At 40.3% G+C, this 13,899-nt stretch overlaps 1 protein-coding gene across 4 annotated transcripts in view; it reads left to right on the forward strand.

Annotated features, from left to right (window-relative positions):
• The window catches only part of LOC110840074 (uncharacterized), a 70,084-nt gene that overhangs the window by 46,130 nt on the left and 10,055 nt on the right, over nucleotides 1-13,899 (forward strand). The window contains exons 3-6 of one of the 4 annotated variants that reach the window (XM_087353010.1): nucleotides 3,399-3,457; nucleotides 4,857-4,940; nucleotides 12,548-12,692; nucleotides 13,227-13,459. In XM_087353010.1, coding sequence (XP_087209136.1) covers nucleotides 3,399-3,457; nucleotides 4,857-4,940; nucleotides 12,548-12,692; nucleotides 13,227-13,459 — 521 coding nt within the window. Of the gene's footprint in view, nucleotides 1-3,398; nucleotides 3,458-4,856; nucleotides 4,941-10,668; nucleotides 10,776-10,889; nucleotides 11,043-12,547; nucleotides 12,693-13,226; nucleotides 13,460-13,899 lie in introns of those variants that run through there. The other 3 variants (XM_087353013.1, XM_087353011.1, XM_087353012.1) reach the window with 3 other exon arrangements.

A 13,899-nucleotide genomic window follows, 5' to 3' on the forward strand; every position in this document is an offset into this window, starting at 1 on the left:
AGTGTCCGTGGCTGGATTATTCATTCATTCCAGCGCATTGCCAGCGACCGTTTAGAACAAAGTCCAATATGGTGGATCGCTATTGAGTATCGAACGTATCAGAAGGACATACATTTGCATCTGTAACAAAGCTTCTTAAAACTACGCCGACTCCATGGACCAACCGTTCTTGGAAAATTTTATTATTCCCGGTTTTATGAAATCCGAAGATATATCGTTGTGCCCACAAGAGAACGCGTCTGGTCTTTGTCTTGAGACATGAATGCCTCTAAGACCTATTTTAATATTATCTTTCTGTCTGCTTCTAGATTTTCCACCTGGACTCGTCTCTAGGTATTCCGACCAAATTCTGTATTTCTCATTCTGTTCATGCGTGTTACAGCTTCCTTGAAATGATGATCCTAATAACAGACATTTGGCGAAGAATGCTAATTGTGAAGCCCCTCGTACTAAGTCTTCACCGTAACCCGTATTCTGTTGTATTAGTTCTGGTAGCACCCAGCAGCCGTGCGATCAGATTTGTTCGAGGGGAATTGAAAAATAAGGGCAGTATTGGAATATTTGTATTGTGCGATTGGCAACATTGCTTTGGCTTGGTTTCTTTTAGCTCTGGGTTAGTGACATGCTGCGAGTGTGGTACAGCTGTGGTCCGCAGTGGCCGCGCGGTCTGAGGCGTGGGCCTTGTGCCGCTTTGTCACTGGGACCGTGGGTTCGAATCCCACTCAAGCCATGAATGTTATTCTGTGCTGTGCTGTCCTGTGTACAGGTAGAGGCCTTGCGACGGGCCGATCCGTCGTCCAAGGAGCCCTACCAAAATGTCTATAGATCGAGCTAACTTAAAGTTGGGACCCGCAGTGCTCAGGCACTTGAAGAACGGGTCGTTCCCAGTACCCCAGTGGTACAGTTGTAGTTCATTTTTGTTGAGTGAGTGCGGCGTAAGTAAGATAGCAACACTGGAGGTTTCTACGAAGGACGAGCGACATTAATGTCCAATCTTGTAGCATTTCCCGCAATAGTTACCCGACAGTTTTTAAGAATCATTACTTGAGCACGATCCATATTTTTTTGTGGATGTGGATGGGCGTCCTTACCTATCTGCCTTAACAACGCTGAGTTGAGCTATTTTTGAACTTTCGATCTACTCGTACAAACGTCATTCTGTCCGTCGTTGGCATACAGTTGTCGGTGGATCTCTGCCCTGTAATTCCTTCAGACACCAAACGCACTATTACATGTTGTTTGTCCATTGGGGCAGTCATCCTCTGCGATTAATTAAGATTTGTGCCACAAGGGCGTGTGGTGAAGGGGGCGTATAACTCCATGCGTTCTTAACAACGCCATATAGATGTGGATTGAAAAGTGAATAGCTCACGCATCTAATCGCTGGCTTCTCGTCCCGGAGATCCATCATACAACAAATAGAACAGGAAGAGATGGAGGGGCTTTACCAAGCGGACCCGGCCACAGGCTGGAAACAGCAATGGATGACGATGATGATGATGATGATGACGACGACGACAAATATCATAATTTAAATATTTATAACTTGGAACAGGTCATAAGTCCTATTCAGTAAGAGATAAAGAAGGCGAAGCATAATTATAAGTTATCACAGATACAGTAAAAAGAAGGGATATGCAAGGAAGATTAAAATTTTTAATTCTGTCAAAAATACTATATTAAGAAGAATAAAAATAAAAACACACCACAGAAAAGTGACTTTAAATGCAGCAGTGAGAAATGGATATTTAAGAAATGGACCGAAAGACTGGAAATAGCACATCTGAATTTGTACGACCTTCACAGAATACTGCGATAGCAATTTGTAAGTATGTGAATGTTTTTGTATGCATGCATGCACTTGCACACGCGCGCGTTTATGTTTTAAAAGAACACATGAATAATCGGCAAAGTACAAAGTTCTGTATTTCTTGTTAAATTTAACACACTCTGTTAACATGCAGGCTGGGAATTTCATTGCATAAATAAGATGGCGAGCCGGAATTCCCCTGCCAATTTGAGCGGATTTTCCTGTTGCTATCTGCCATCAGCTTATTCTCCTCATCGCTGATAAATTAAGTTCAAACCCGCAATTACATTAGCAAAAGAGGGTTCATTTTAACAAACCCTGATAATTACAAGTACTGGCTGTAGAAATAGGTATTGAATAATAACACACTCTCCGTTCAGATTGGTGGACTGGTTGAGCTAGTAAGATTTCTAGAACACTTGGTAATGCGTCTAAAGTGGCCTATCCCGAGACCTTGGCAGGCGGCGTAGACCTCAGAATGAAGACGTCATCAAATTGTTGTTTTATTTCACCACAACAAATATAAATATCCTTAAACTAAGCAGTGATATCAGCTTATTGAATTTAGCTTCTTTTTAATTTCATAACTAACTTCAATTGATTGTCGTTCTCAGGCACTTCCGTCTCGGTATTTTTTTTTCGTAAAGTTTCTTGGTCTGTTATTTTGTTACTAAACATGCTCTATATTTTGCTTTACAAATTTTATTCTACTTTGTCGTTGAATATTTCCTTTATTCTTCTGCGTTTTCTTCAGATTTTATTACAACTACGTTTCCTATGTATTAAGACAAACCACACTCCTCTGTCCATTTATTATTTGTCCATACTCCATTATTTCTGTCATTCGCCAATCTCCTTCTTCCTTCTCATTCTTACACTTGATGACATCTCTTCCAATGTTCATTGTGGCCACGTCTTCTGAAATTCAAATGGCGTAATATTTTGTTGTTTAGTATTAATTCGTTGCCAGTACTTTCTATGTGGTATAGTGTACTTGATTCCAAATACATTTTAATCACTGACATTTTATTGTCTAATTATATTAATATATTATTTCTTACGGTTTATGCAGTATTACGACGTTCCATATTCTCATCCTAGGTAGCAGGATACAGCACGAAACAGTGATTTAGGCACAGATATTGAAACTGGCAAAAACGAAACACGCTGTAGGAAGGTGAGAATGTTAGATGAATTTGTTCACATTTAGTTTACAATACCCAGAAATTGGAGATCAGGAGCTATAATTCAAATTGAGAGATGTAGTGATGGAAAAGTATTAAAACATTGTACCGAAAACTAAAACTAGTAAGAAAAGAATAATATTTTTTATCTTAAACTCCATAAGTCACCCCCAGGCTAAAATATTTTTAGGGAGGTGGCGGGGGAGACGAAGTGACATAGTCTCTCTCTCTTAACTTAAGTCAAGAACTCTACACATCTTAGTATAAATTTAGGAATTTGTCATGTCTGAATATCCTAGCTTTATTTATTAATAAGCAAACATCGACTTTTAAGTGTACAGACAAGGAAACAATCGATAAGTAACTGTTATATATTTAATGATACACAAATATTGTTTTTCCAGATGGCACCCCGATTGGACGCACAACGATGGAGAAGGAGCCAGCGAAGTTGGACCAGAAGGTGAGTGCTTTTCAATTGTTTGAAGAAAAAAAAAAAGTTCACGAAAAGTTCAAACGAAGTTCCAAAACGGCGGTCATAACCTTAACCACTAGCTTTGTAAATAAAACCTCGTGTTATTTTCCACATGTAATCGTATTTCCCATTAGAACACTGAATGAAATTGTTTATTTTACACCGAACAAGGATCTGCACTGAGAGTAAGAAATTACGACAGTTCACTCAAAAAGCAAACTTGTTACCTCTCCCATAAATGATTTCTCGTTTACAGGTGTTCATAAGCGTAAAGAGAAGAGACAATTCTCAACTCTTCTGTTAAATTGCGTGTTTCTACGTGTAACATAGTAAAAGAAAGCATATTTTAGAGTTAAAATTATTCATTGTCAGATTTTTTCCCATAGTCTATTCTTTAAAACCCACGACGTTTCGGAGGCTGGTTATGTCTCCGTCTTCAGGTGAGAGGTACCTACTCTGTTGGGCCCCTTAGATAGAGTTAGTCTCTGTCACTAGACCGATAGAATAGACGATGGAAAAAGTCCTGATAATTAATAATTTTCAATGTAATCTACCGTCGTCTTGACTTGTACATGTATTCTGCTGAAAATAAATTGTGTCGGTGGTACGAAGGCTGTAGATTTGCCTGTTCTGTAATGGGAAACCTTGATGAAATTATGCTCAAACAGTGTGACTTATAGTCTATTGTATTCGATCCTCGGAAGTAATTTGTAGAGGCCCACATGTTCAAACCCAATCGAGCCCACAACAATGGGATTTATGTCAAGGAACCACAACCCCTAACCCTGGTAGCTTCCGGTGTGAAACCTCTATAGAGTCAATTTGTGCTGACAGCGGCTGTCCCTGGGTCCAGGCAAAGTTTTAGAGCCACAACAAAACTTCAAAATTTATTTTTCGTGTTTTCTCTTACCACCCTGTCAAGCACAACAATAGAGATGTCAGTCAATGGTTTTGGTAGAATGGTTGTCGTACGTATTTCAATTTTAGAAATTATCAATTAAATTTACAACTATTGTAGTGATCCAGTAATGAAAGCTGTAATTTTACATTTCTTCAGTCCGACTAATATTATCCTGAGGTACAGACTTCTTCCCATCTAAAGTGTACATCCCAGGAACTTGCATCCAAACTTCGCCTGCACACTCGACGTCTGTTTCCCGTCAACGACCCGAGGATATTCCATGACTTCTCTGAGGCGCAGTCAGGCACCACTAACCCTACCTCAGTCATCCGTGAGGACAGTGTAACCACCGAATACTCACCGGTTATAAAACACACCAAATTGAAGTCGCTATTTGCGATCACTAAAAACAGCAAAGACTGATAGGTACTTTCCTGTACAAACTAATTCCTTCATATCAGTGACCGGTTACATTGTCTTCTCTAGGTTGTTCGCTGGTCGCCGTGGAATGCTCTGGTTGGGAACCGCAGTGCAGACAAGCGAAGGGCCCTGGATGACTCCTTTATTGGGGTAAGTGAGCTCAGAAACCGTTTTGAATTGTGTTCTTCAGGGCTATAGCAACAGAAGACCACAGTTCAAACTCACATCACTCTGAAAACTTCAAATACTACAACATTTATTTATTTTAAAGTATTATTCCGACATTTGCCTGAAAGAATTGAGGAAAACCACGAGAAACCTCTGTTAGTATGGTCGGTCTCCGGGTCGAAAGCTTAACCCGGGATTTCCCGAATACAAGATAGATCTCGATCGCGTTATTCGGCCAGAAACTATTAATTCCATTTATGACATATACGTAATATTGTCCTTATAAGAATGTAAACGTCGTTACTAAACCGGACCCAAATTTCGGTTTTCCTCAGTCTCTCCAGACAAATCCCGCGATAGTACCTCAAATTTTATCACGACCGCTTCCTTTCATATCCTTTACAGTTCGTTATTCGCAGTCATCCTCTCATTCGACGCTATGTAGTCTGAGTTACTGAAAAAGCGTCGTTAAATAAACTATAAATACGTAAGTAAATGTAAGAACGTGAAAGATTATCTGTTACATACTCTTACTTTGAAGGAGACAAGTTACAAGCAGCCTTTTTGAAAACAAAGTGATTAGTAAAGTTGAAGACAGTAAGAGATGGAAGGATGACATTAAGATGGATCTTAGGGATATGGGGTGTCAGGATCGGATATATTAATAGATGGAACTAGCTCAGTACGGTCTCCACTGACAGTCTTTGGTGTTAGCGGTGTTGGGATTTCAACTTCTGGAATTACAGTGACGCTCCTGTTATCGATAATTTTCCATTTTAAATCTACGATTTGCTCTCTATGAACACGTGGTTTATCCAGATAATTTAAACTTTCAGAAGTAGTTAGAACTGTGATGGAAGAAACAGGACATTGTCATGTCGGGTAGGTTTCGGCATGGGGTCGAACGTTGCTGTAGCTCGTTTTAAAGTGAGGGTAAAGCGGTTTCTAGGATAATTCAAGCGTGCTGAAGGAGTTAGCGTGGATCAAGTACTCCTGTACCTCGGTTATTGATGGGGATAGATGGTTTAAGCCGCTCCGCCCGTTTCTTAATTTGGGCGAATGAGGCCTGGTGGTCATCAGAGACATATAGGATAATAGGGACGAATGACGTGAGCTAAAATCTAGCGGAAACACTTTTTTCCCCCTTTCAGACGATTTCGCAACCTAAAGGTGCAAAAATACGTCTGTTTGCTTCATCACGTGTCTGTCCGCATGATGCAACTCGAGAACTGGTGAGTTTTTGTATTGGGAACTTTTAAACTTGGACAACAGTAAAAGTCACTTTACGTAAAAATCTACGTCGTGTGTGCGTGTGTCACGTGAGTTGGCCAGTTGTGTCGTGAATGGTGAGCTATTTGGACGCGCGCATGTGTGAAAATGGTGGCGTCACTTGAGGCCTGAGTGCTTTTGGTGGAAAGCTTGTTCCGTTTCGGAGGCGAATACTCAGAAGAGGTCGAGGCCTGAGTGCTTTTGGTGGAAAGCTTGTTCCGTTTCGGAGGCGAATACTCAGAAGAGGTCGAGGCCTGAGTGCTTTTGGTGGAAAGCTTGTTCCGTTTCGGAGGCGAATACTCAGAAGAGGTCGAGGCCTGAGTGCTTTTGGTGGAAAGCGTGTTCCGTTTCGGAGGCGAATACTCAGAAGAGGTCGAATCTCACGTACCTCAGTCAACACAGCGAGGCAGTTGATTGACGAGCTAGGAACTGGATCGGTTGTTGACGCGCCTAGATCCGGTACGACGTGAGTTTTAACAGAGTACAAAGTACTGGAAATCTCTGATCGAATAATGCAAAGCACGAAAAAATCCATTGTCTCATATTCATCAACACAGAGCGCGCTTGAGAGACAACTGAACGTGCATCTGGATAAGACATCACCAGCATACGACGTAAAATAACGTGACAGCTGGAAACGTGCGCAATTTTACCGATCGTTTACAAACTTCCTTACACTCAACGGATAAGATATTGTGGACGTCACACGTTTTTACTGATGAAGTGTGGTTTCATTTACCCGGGTACGTCAACACCCAAACAGCCGCACGAGGTTGTACGATCATAGGTTTGGTGTGTGTTGTGAAATATCAGGATGTTGGACAATAGACTTCAGATTCATTGAGGACGACAATGTGAACCGATTCTGTGCCCTCTCATTGGCCAGTTGAATGAGGCTGACATTGCCCGCGGCTTCTTCGTCTCCACGGATCTTCTGTGCAATGTGTTCGGTGAACGATTGATTTCGTTAGGCCACCAAGGTCGCCTGATCTTATTTCCCCTGATTTTTATCTGTGGGGATTAAACTTGTCTACAAAATCTCAAAAGTTTCCGTCAACTGAAGGAAGCCAGTGATGGTTTCATTGGGATAGTTTTGTTAGGAATTTTGACGTTGACAGTGCCAGTGTCTTCAGAACTATCCCCATACTGTATTGGTACGTGCCTTCGCCAACAATGTGAAATGTTCAGATTGTTGTTTCTGAGTACTCGGAGCCCACTTCAAACTTTTGTTTTACCCCAAGTTCACCATTAGAAGTACAGGGTGATTCAAAAAGGACTTTACAACTTTGAAAGTGTATAGAAATTTATTCAGAAGGCTTGCAGAATCGGTTGAGGTGTCATTTTGTAGCAAAATAAATCAAGTTTTACCTCAAACAGTCATTTTGGTTCGATATGATTGCCATTGGTGATACGGCAGACATCCCACCTGAAATCAATTTCTTGCCAAACACGATCCAGCATATCCGGTGTCACTTCTGCAACTGCGGCGGTGATTTGCGCTTTGAGCTCAGTGAGATTAGCAGGTAAGGGTGGAACATACACACGATCTTTAATGAAACCCCATAAGAAAAAATCGAGAGGTGTCAAATCTGCTATCGAACCTGTTCGACCAATCCACCGACCTGGGAAACGGTTATTGAGGAAATCCCGGACTTCTGTGAGGTAGTGAGGTGGTGCGCCGTCTTGCTAGAAGTGAATGCGTCCTTTTTGGTCATCTTCGTCTAACTGTGGTATGAGAAAATTTTCGAGCCATTTTCAAATGCACTGCCGCTTGCGCTCGCGGTGACGGAATTAGGTACTACAGCACAACGTGAGTCAAACTTGATTTGTTTTGCTACAAAATGACACCTCAACCGATTCTGTAAGCCTTCTGAATAAATTTCTATACACTTTCAAAGTTGTAAAGTCCTTTTTGAATCACCTGGTATAGGCCTACTTGTGTGCTTTTGAATCACACTGTATAGCGTAATATTTAACATAGGCCTCAGTTATTTGAACCGTCGTGACATCTACTTGTTAGGCCCTACATTTTGACCTTCACGCCTCTGCTGTGTGGTTCGTGACGTGGGATTCCTAATCTCTTCATCGTGAATCATTAAACTGTGATGAGCACTTGTCTGTACATTTATGACTAGCAAGTGTATTCCGACATATTTCTTGTGTGGTGTTCTCCCGGGATGTTGGCCAAATAAAATTTCTTTATTGTTGTTGTTATTGCGATGGGATGGTACTGTGTAGGGTGATTAGATATTAGACGTAAAAATTTTAGCATTATACCAGATGGCGTAAGTTCAAGAACGTAAAAATGGTCCTAACGTGAAAATTAAGGATTTTCGGACAAATGTTTATGATCTTATATAATTGATTTTGAATGAAAAACTCACCTCTAAATTTTGTTCTTGTAATATCAATCACTCTGTATGTCTGTAACTGGGCCGCTAATGGGACAAATTGCCCATCTCCCAGGTGGTACATGAATGAACATCGAGTGCTGTCAGGGGAAACCAAACGACTCGGGAGGAAAATCTGTCCCAGTGCCACAAATTTCTCATGGACGTCACGGGCGCGAAGCAGGGCCTCCGAGATGAGAAGCCAGCGAATAATGACCCAATATATCTAAATTAACTGTAAGACATATTGTCTTACAACATTCCAGGATATTTGTATGGCATGTTTAATTTTTAGTTCACGTAAATACGCCCGTAGCTCAGTGGTTCCCCAAAACCCCACATTAGCCCTGAATATGGAGACAGTATGTTTATCCGAAACGTCGGTATCTACGTACATGTTGCAGCTGGACAAGTCCGTGGATCAGGCGACGGCTTTTTTTTCTTCCTAAGATGGAATCGAGACTGTAAGAGGAGAACAGATTCAAAATTCAGGTTACATAAACCGACCAAAGCTGGCAACCCAGGTTGATGGAAATTTCCACTGAGGGCGCTTTCGTTCGCCTCATCTCCTAGTAGAAAGTTTAGCTTCTTGGAATGTTTCCGACTTTCGAAATTATCTTGCTATAACAATTTTGTCCAGCCAGTGGAAGTTATTGCCCCAGCTTAAATTAGTTGTTCAATTAAAGAGTGGCGCAAGTTTCAATCTGACTGACCAATCAGGACCTGTCAATTTGAAATTCTGGTTTGTGTGTGTTTTATCATCTTACAAATATTCCGATGTGCTTTCATATATTTAACTTAGATTGTGCGTCGCATCATTAAATTGATCGCAATTTGTCTGGCAGTCCGACCTTCAGTGTAGATCTTAAGAGTTGTGGATTTCAAATACGCCATTTGTGTATTTAAACTGCCACGTTACTACAAATAATAACCAATATTATGACGTCATCCATCGTATTCACTGCATCCCGTATCCCTCAGAAGACCTTTTGAACCATCCTGAATCTACACCCTGCCGCTCTGTCCGTCTTTCAAACGACGTTTCGACAGTGTTAAGATAATGCGGAATGTCGGATAGAAATCCCACGCGGTGTTGCCACCCAAAAGACCAACATCGGGCGGAGACTGCTAGGAAGTGATACGGACAGGAAGAGACACGCATACGCCATCGTTAAATAAGCAAGCAATTGGATAAGAAGAGATTTCGTAAACACTCTCGTTTCCGTGTTCATTGATTATCCGAACGGGTTAACTGAGCAGTGACCCCCATTATGGAAGCATTCGATTCGAACCACGTTTGTGGTTCCTCGACTATTTAAAAGGACCATGCCAAAGGCCTCTAATCTGTTCCTTCTGAGAACCGGGTAACTTGCAAGATTTTACTCAGTGCCTCCAGACGAAAGCAGGGCTAGCTGACATCTTTCTTACCCTCTGATTTATCTTCCTAATGTTGTATCTTAGAAACTCCTCATTAGTCTATTCGTCTCGCGGTATACTTATCGTCAGTACAGCGTAGACGTGACATGTTATGGATCATCCCGACTTGCGGGAGAAGTGTCAGATTGGCTGTGCGCGCGCACTCAAACAAAAGTGTCGCTGTAGTAACTGGCTTCGAAGGCAAATCCTATACTCACCAGTCCGAGCCGAAACCTCACTTGATATCAGTGGTTCGCCATGCGTGTGAGTGCAACTTCGTTGGATGCACTCTCGCGAGACCTGTCTGTATATCCAACACATATATTTGTGCTCATGGTCGAATTTGAATATCCGATTATATAATTCTAATTGGCAGTCTTTTGTCATCATGGAACTGAACCTTCAGGTTCCACTGGGGGGGGGGGGATTTCTTAATTAGCTGAATGACTTTGTTTCTGAACAAGGACTCTGCTCCATGGAGTTTGTTTAGAATTCTAATTGTCCAAGACTGGGCGCGCCTTAAACCATGCAGATCTTCATGAAGTAGTTGCGAGTTCCATAGGGCAAGCGTTCAAGGCTAGAGCTTTGATTATTATAACTCTGTGAATGTAAATTGTTGCAAGAAAGTGTCATTACATAAAATAAAATAATTTTGCAGTGGCTCAGCAGTATTGTACAAAGGAATGCTGAGTATGAACAGTCATGTCTGTGACTAGGAAACGGGCCGCGCCTTGAGAGAAAGGTATTTGTTATCTTAATTATAAGCAAAACACCCAAGGACGATCTATGTCGGTCCGCACTGAGTAAGCCTCAGTAAACCATAGGCAGATGGCAGCAGATCACTGCACTGTGAACTTCCGTTTTATCTGAAAACCGTTCAAGTACTACGAGTTTCATCCTCGGAGCACATTCCAGGGATGCAATACGTTTAATTGTAACCCCACCGCTACTAGTCTCATCTGTCACTTTTGGGGATGCAGTGGGGACGGAAAGGTGATTTCCGTGGTAGGTGTGTTGAACAGCGTTCATATCAGACTCCTATAAAATGCAAAACATGATACTATAATTACTCAGCTGACCAAGAACTTCGACACATTTATGGAACCAAAATATTCGTTGTCGCGTTACCATAAGTTAAACTCTGGGCCCTGTATTTAGCCAATCCAGTCAGATTCACCTCTTCAGAATGTATTCCAAAAATTCGATTTTAAGGTTATCTTTGTAGGTCTCCAGAATTGAGTCACCTCATGAGGTTCTCAACTGAAATTCTGTGTGAATTTCTTATCTCCTCCTCGTGTGTTATGCCCTGTTTGATTTGACCACATTACTAATCTGGTAAAGAGTACATATTATGAAACTTGTCATTTTGCAGTTTTCTCCATCCTCATATTTCATCCTATCTTTTACATAGAAATATTATGTTTGTTATCCTATTCTCGAATGGTTAGTGTAACATTAGGAGAATAACATTTTGAAACCAATCAGATGTTGAGAATGTGTTTTTTTTATCTAATTCCATAGAATATCATTTACTCCTTTCCCTGAAACATCAGTACAGTGCACAATGCCTCGTAACAAATGGAATTTAGTTAATGTATTTTTAGGCAATAAAACTATTGTTAGCTGATAAGTAATGTCTGACTAATTATGGAAGTGATGAAAGAGAGTCTGTAATTGATCAATGTGAAGACCAGCCTATTCTTGACATGAGACAGCAGAAGTTTTCCTTTTCAAGATTCTCCATTTAATCTGATTGTCTGTTATTATGAACATTGTTATTGGTATTACTTTTAGTTACTGGTGTCTTTTCATGTATATGCACATTATATCAAGAAATTACTAAATGGATTTTGATTAAATTTGGTACTGGGGAGTCCACACTGAAATGTATTGAGTAATTTTTGTTGTTGTTGCATGACTAATATAATTCCTTTACATAATGCTGAAATTGGACTTAATCAACTTTCTAGAGAAGTCAATCATAACACAAAGGAATTACTTTTTTATATAAAGTAAATATCTTGTATTTCAGACATTTTTTAATTTGGTAAATATTTAACAAAAATAAGTGGAAAGATAATTTGAGTCTGTGCAGCGTGACATCTCTTGCGTTTCTGTTACTAAAGTTATGTCAGTGATCAAGAGGAGTGGTGGAACCAATTGTGAGGTTATGGCCCACTTCACCCACTCCGTTCACCACCTCTGGTAATAAATATGCATTAAGGTCAGTGAGGGGACTAAAACTGCAGAAATGCATTTGTAATATAGTGCATATATTCACACTTTCTCAATCATATTGTTAGTACTTTGATGAGAGGCACTAATTTTTTATTTCCTGTGAAATTTGTGTACTGCTAATTATTAGTAGGTCAGTTGTAGATGACTTGTCTTCAGGGGTGTTGTGCTTGCTGCCCCCATCATCAGGGCAGTGATGACCATTTCTGGCACACTGCATCTTTAAAATCAAATTAGAACTGCCACTGGCTGACACCCCTGTTTCTGTGATGTTGTCAGGAGCCCCAGATGAATGTAGTAGCACTCAGGAGTCATGACTTCACAGGTCTAGGCTTCAATATCTGTGGCAATATGCGGGATGGCATCTTTGTCAAGGATGTGCTACACCGAGGCCCAGCATCTGAATCTGGCCGTATTGCTCCAGGTATGATTTGTGATGCGTTACTTAAGAATGATCAAGTCTGCTTTCAAATGACGGTTTTCCTCATTATAAAATTATATTAGAGGCAACTTAAAATACGTAAGATTAGTAGAATTTGATTAATTTGATTTAAGATACGTATTTTTGCCAATAGATATATTGAAATCCTTTTAATTTATTGTCCTTAGTATTCGCTTTAGTTTCTTCAGTTCTTTTAAAATTCTGAATTAAATTTTGAGAATATGTAGCATTAAGTTAGACGTGAAGGTATAGCAATTCAAATTTTTTTCTGTAAAAAAATAGAATTAAAAATACCAAAATGTCAGTAAGCAGTTCTCTGCATTCAGGTCTTCTAAAACTTTTTGGATTATATACATCCGTCGGAACGACCTTCTTTACAATCCATCATTCACCTGTGTTCGGGTTCAGAATGAGCATATTATATTCTGCATGTTCATAAACACTGTCTCAGATCCCTATTTTATACCAGTGTAGGTGCTGGACTTAGGAATTAATACAACAAACCATTTAAAACAGGTGATCGGATTGACAGCATCCACATCAGCTTTCGGCACATGGTGTTTGAGGATGCACTCACAATTTTGAGCTATGCTTCACCCTATGATGTGCAACTAGAGGTAGAGAACGCTTCGAACTCACACCCCAACACACTCATTCGCACCAAGAGAACGTCTGGTTCGAGTATTGCACCAGGAGACAGAATTTGTCATCCATTCTACCGCAGCCAGTCAATTGCAGATCTTGCTCAGGTAAGCAACGCAATGACACCTTAAGAAAGAATGTCTTTATTGTCCTTGCTGTGATTTTAGAGAGTCGTATTAACTTACAAAGTACTATTTTTCTTTTAATAGTATGTGTATAGAAATAAAATGCAGACACTAATCCCATTCATTAAAGTAAATAGGTCTTAATAAGAAAATGGGACTGAGAAGGAATGGTTGAGTGAAAAAGCAGTTCTCTTGTATCTAGATGCCAGCTAATTTTAATTTTGATCAGTTCTTGTTATCCTGACCAACGTATTTTACAGGAACGTTAGGAATAGGAGAGGGAAGCACAAGTGGCATTAATATCCTGTAGACTTTATGCGTATTTCTCATAGTGTCTTGTATAATTGTACTTGTGTTTTTTATTTTACCCATCATATTATGTTGTTACTATAACACAACTTTCCAACGACTTTTATCACTCA

Source organism: Zootermopsis nevadensis, unplaced genomic scaffold (genome assembly GCF_977971745.1).
Source record: "Zootermopsis nevadensis isolate Lab colony 2312 unplaced genomic scaffold, Znev_1.0 Znev_ptg000021l, whole genome shotgun sequence".
In the NCBI taxonomy this organism is placed as follows: Eukaryota; Metazoa; Arthropoda; class Insecta; order Blattodea; family Termopsidae; genus Zootermopsis; species Zootermopsis nevadensis.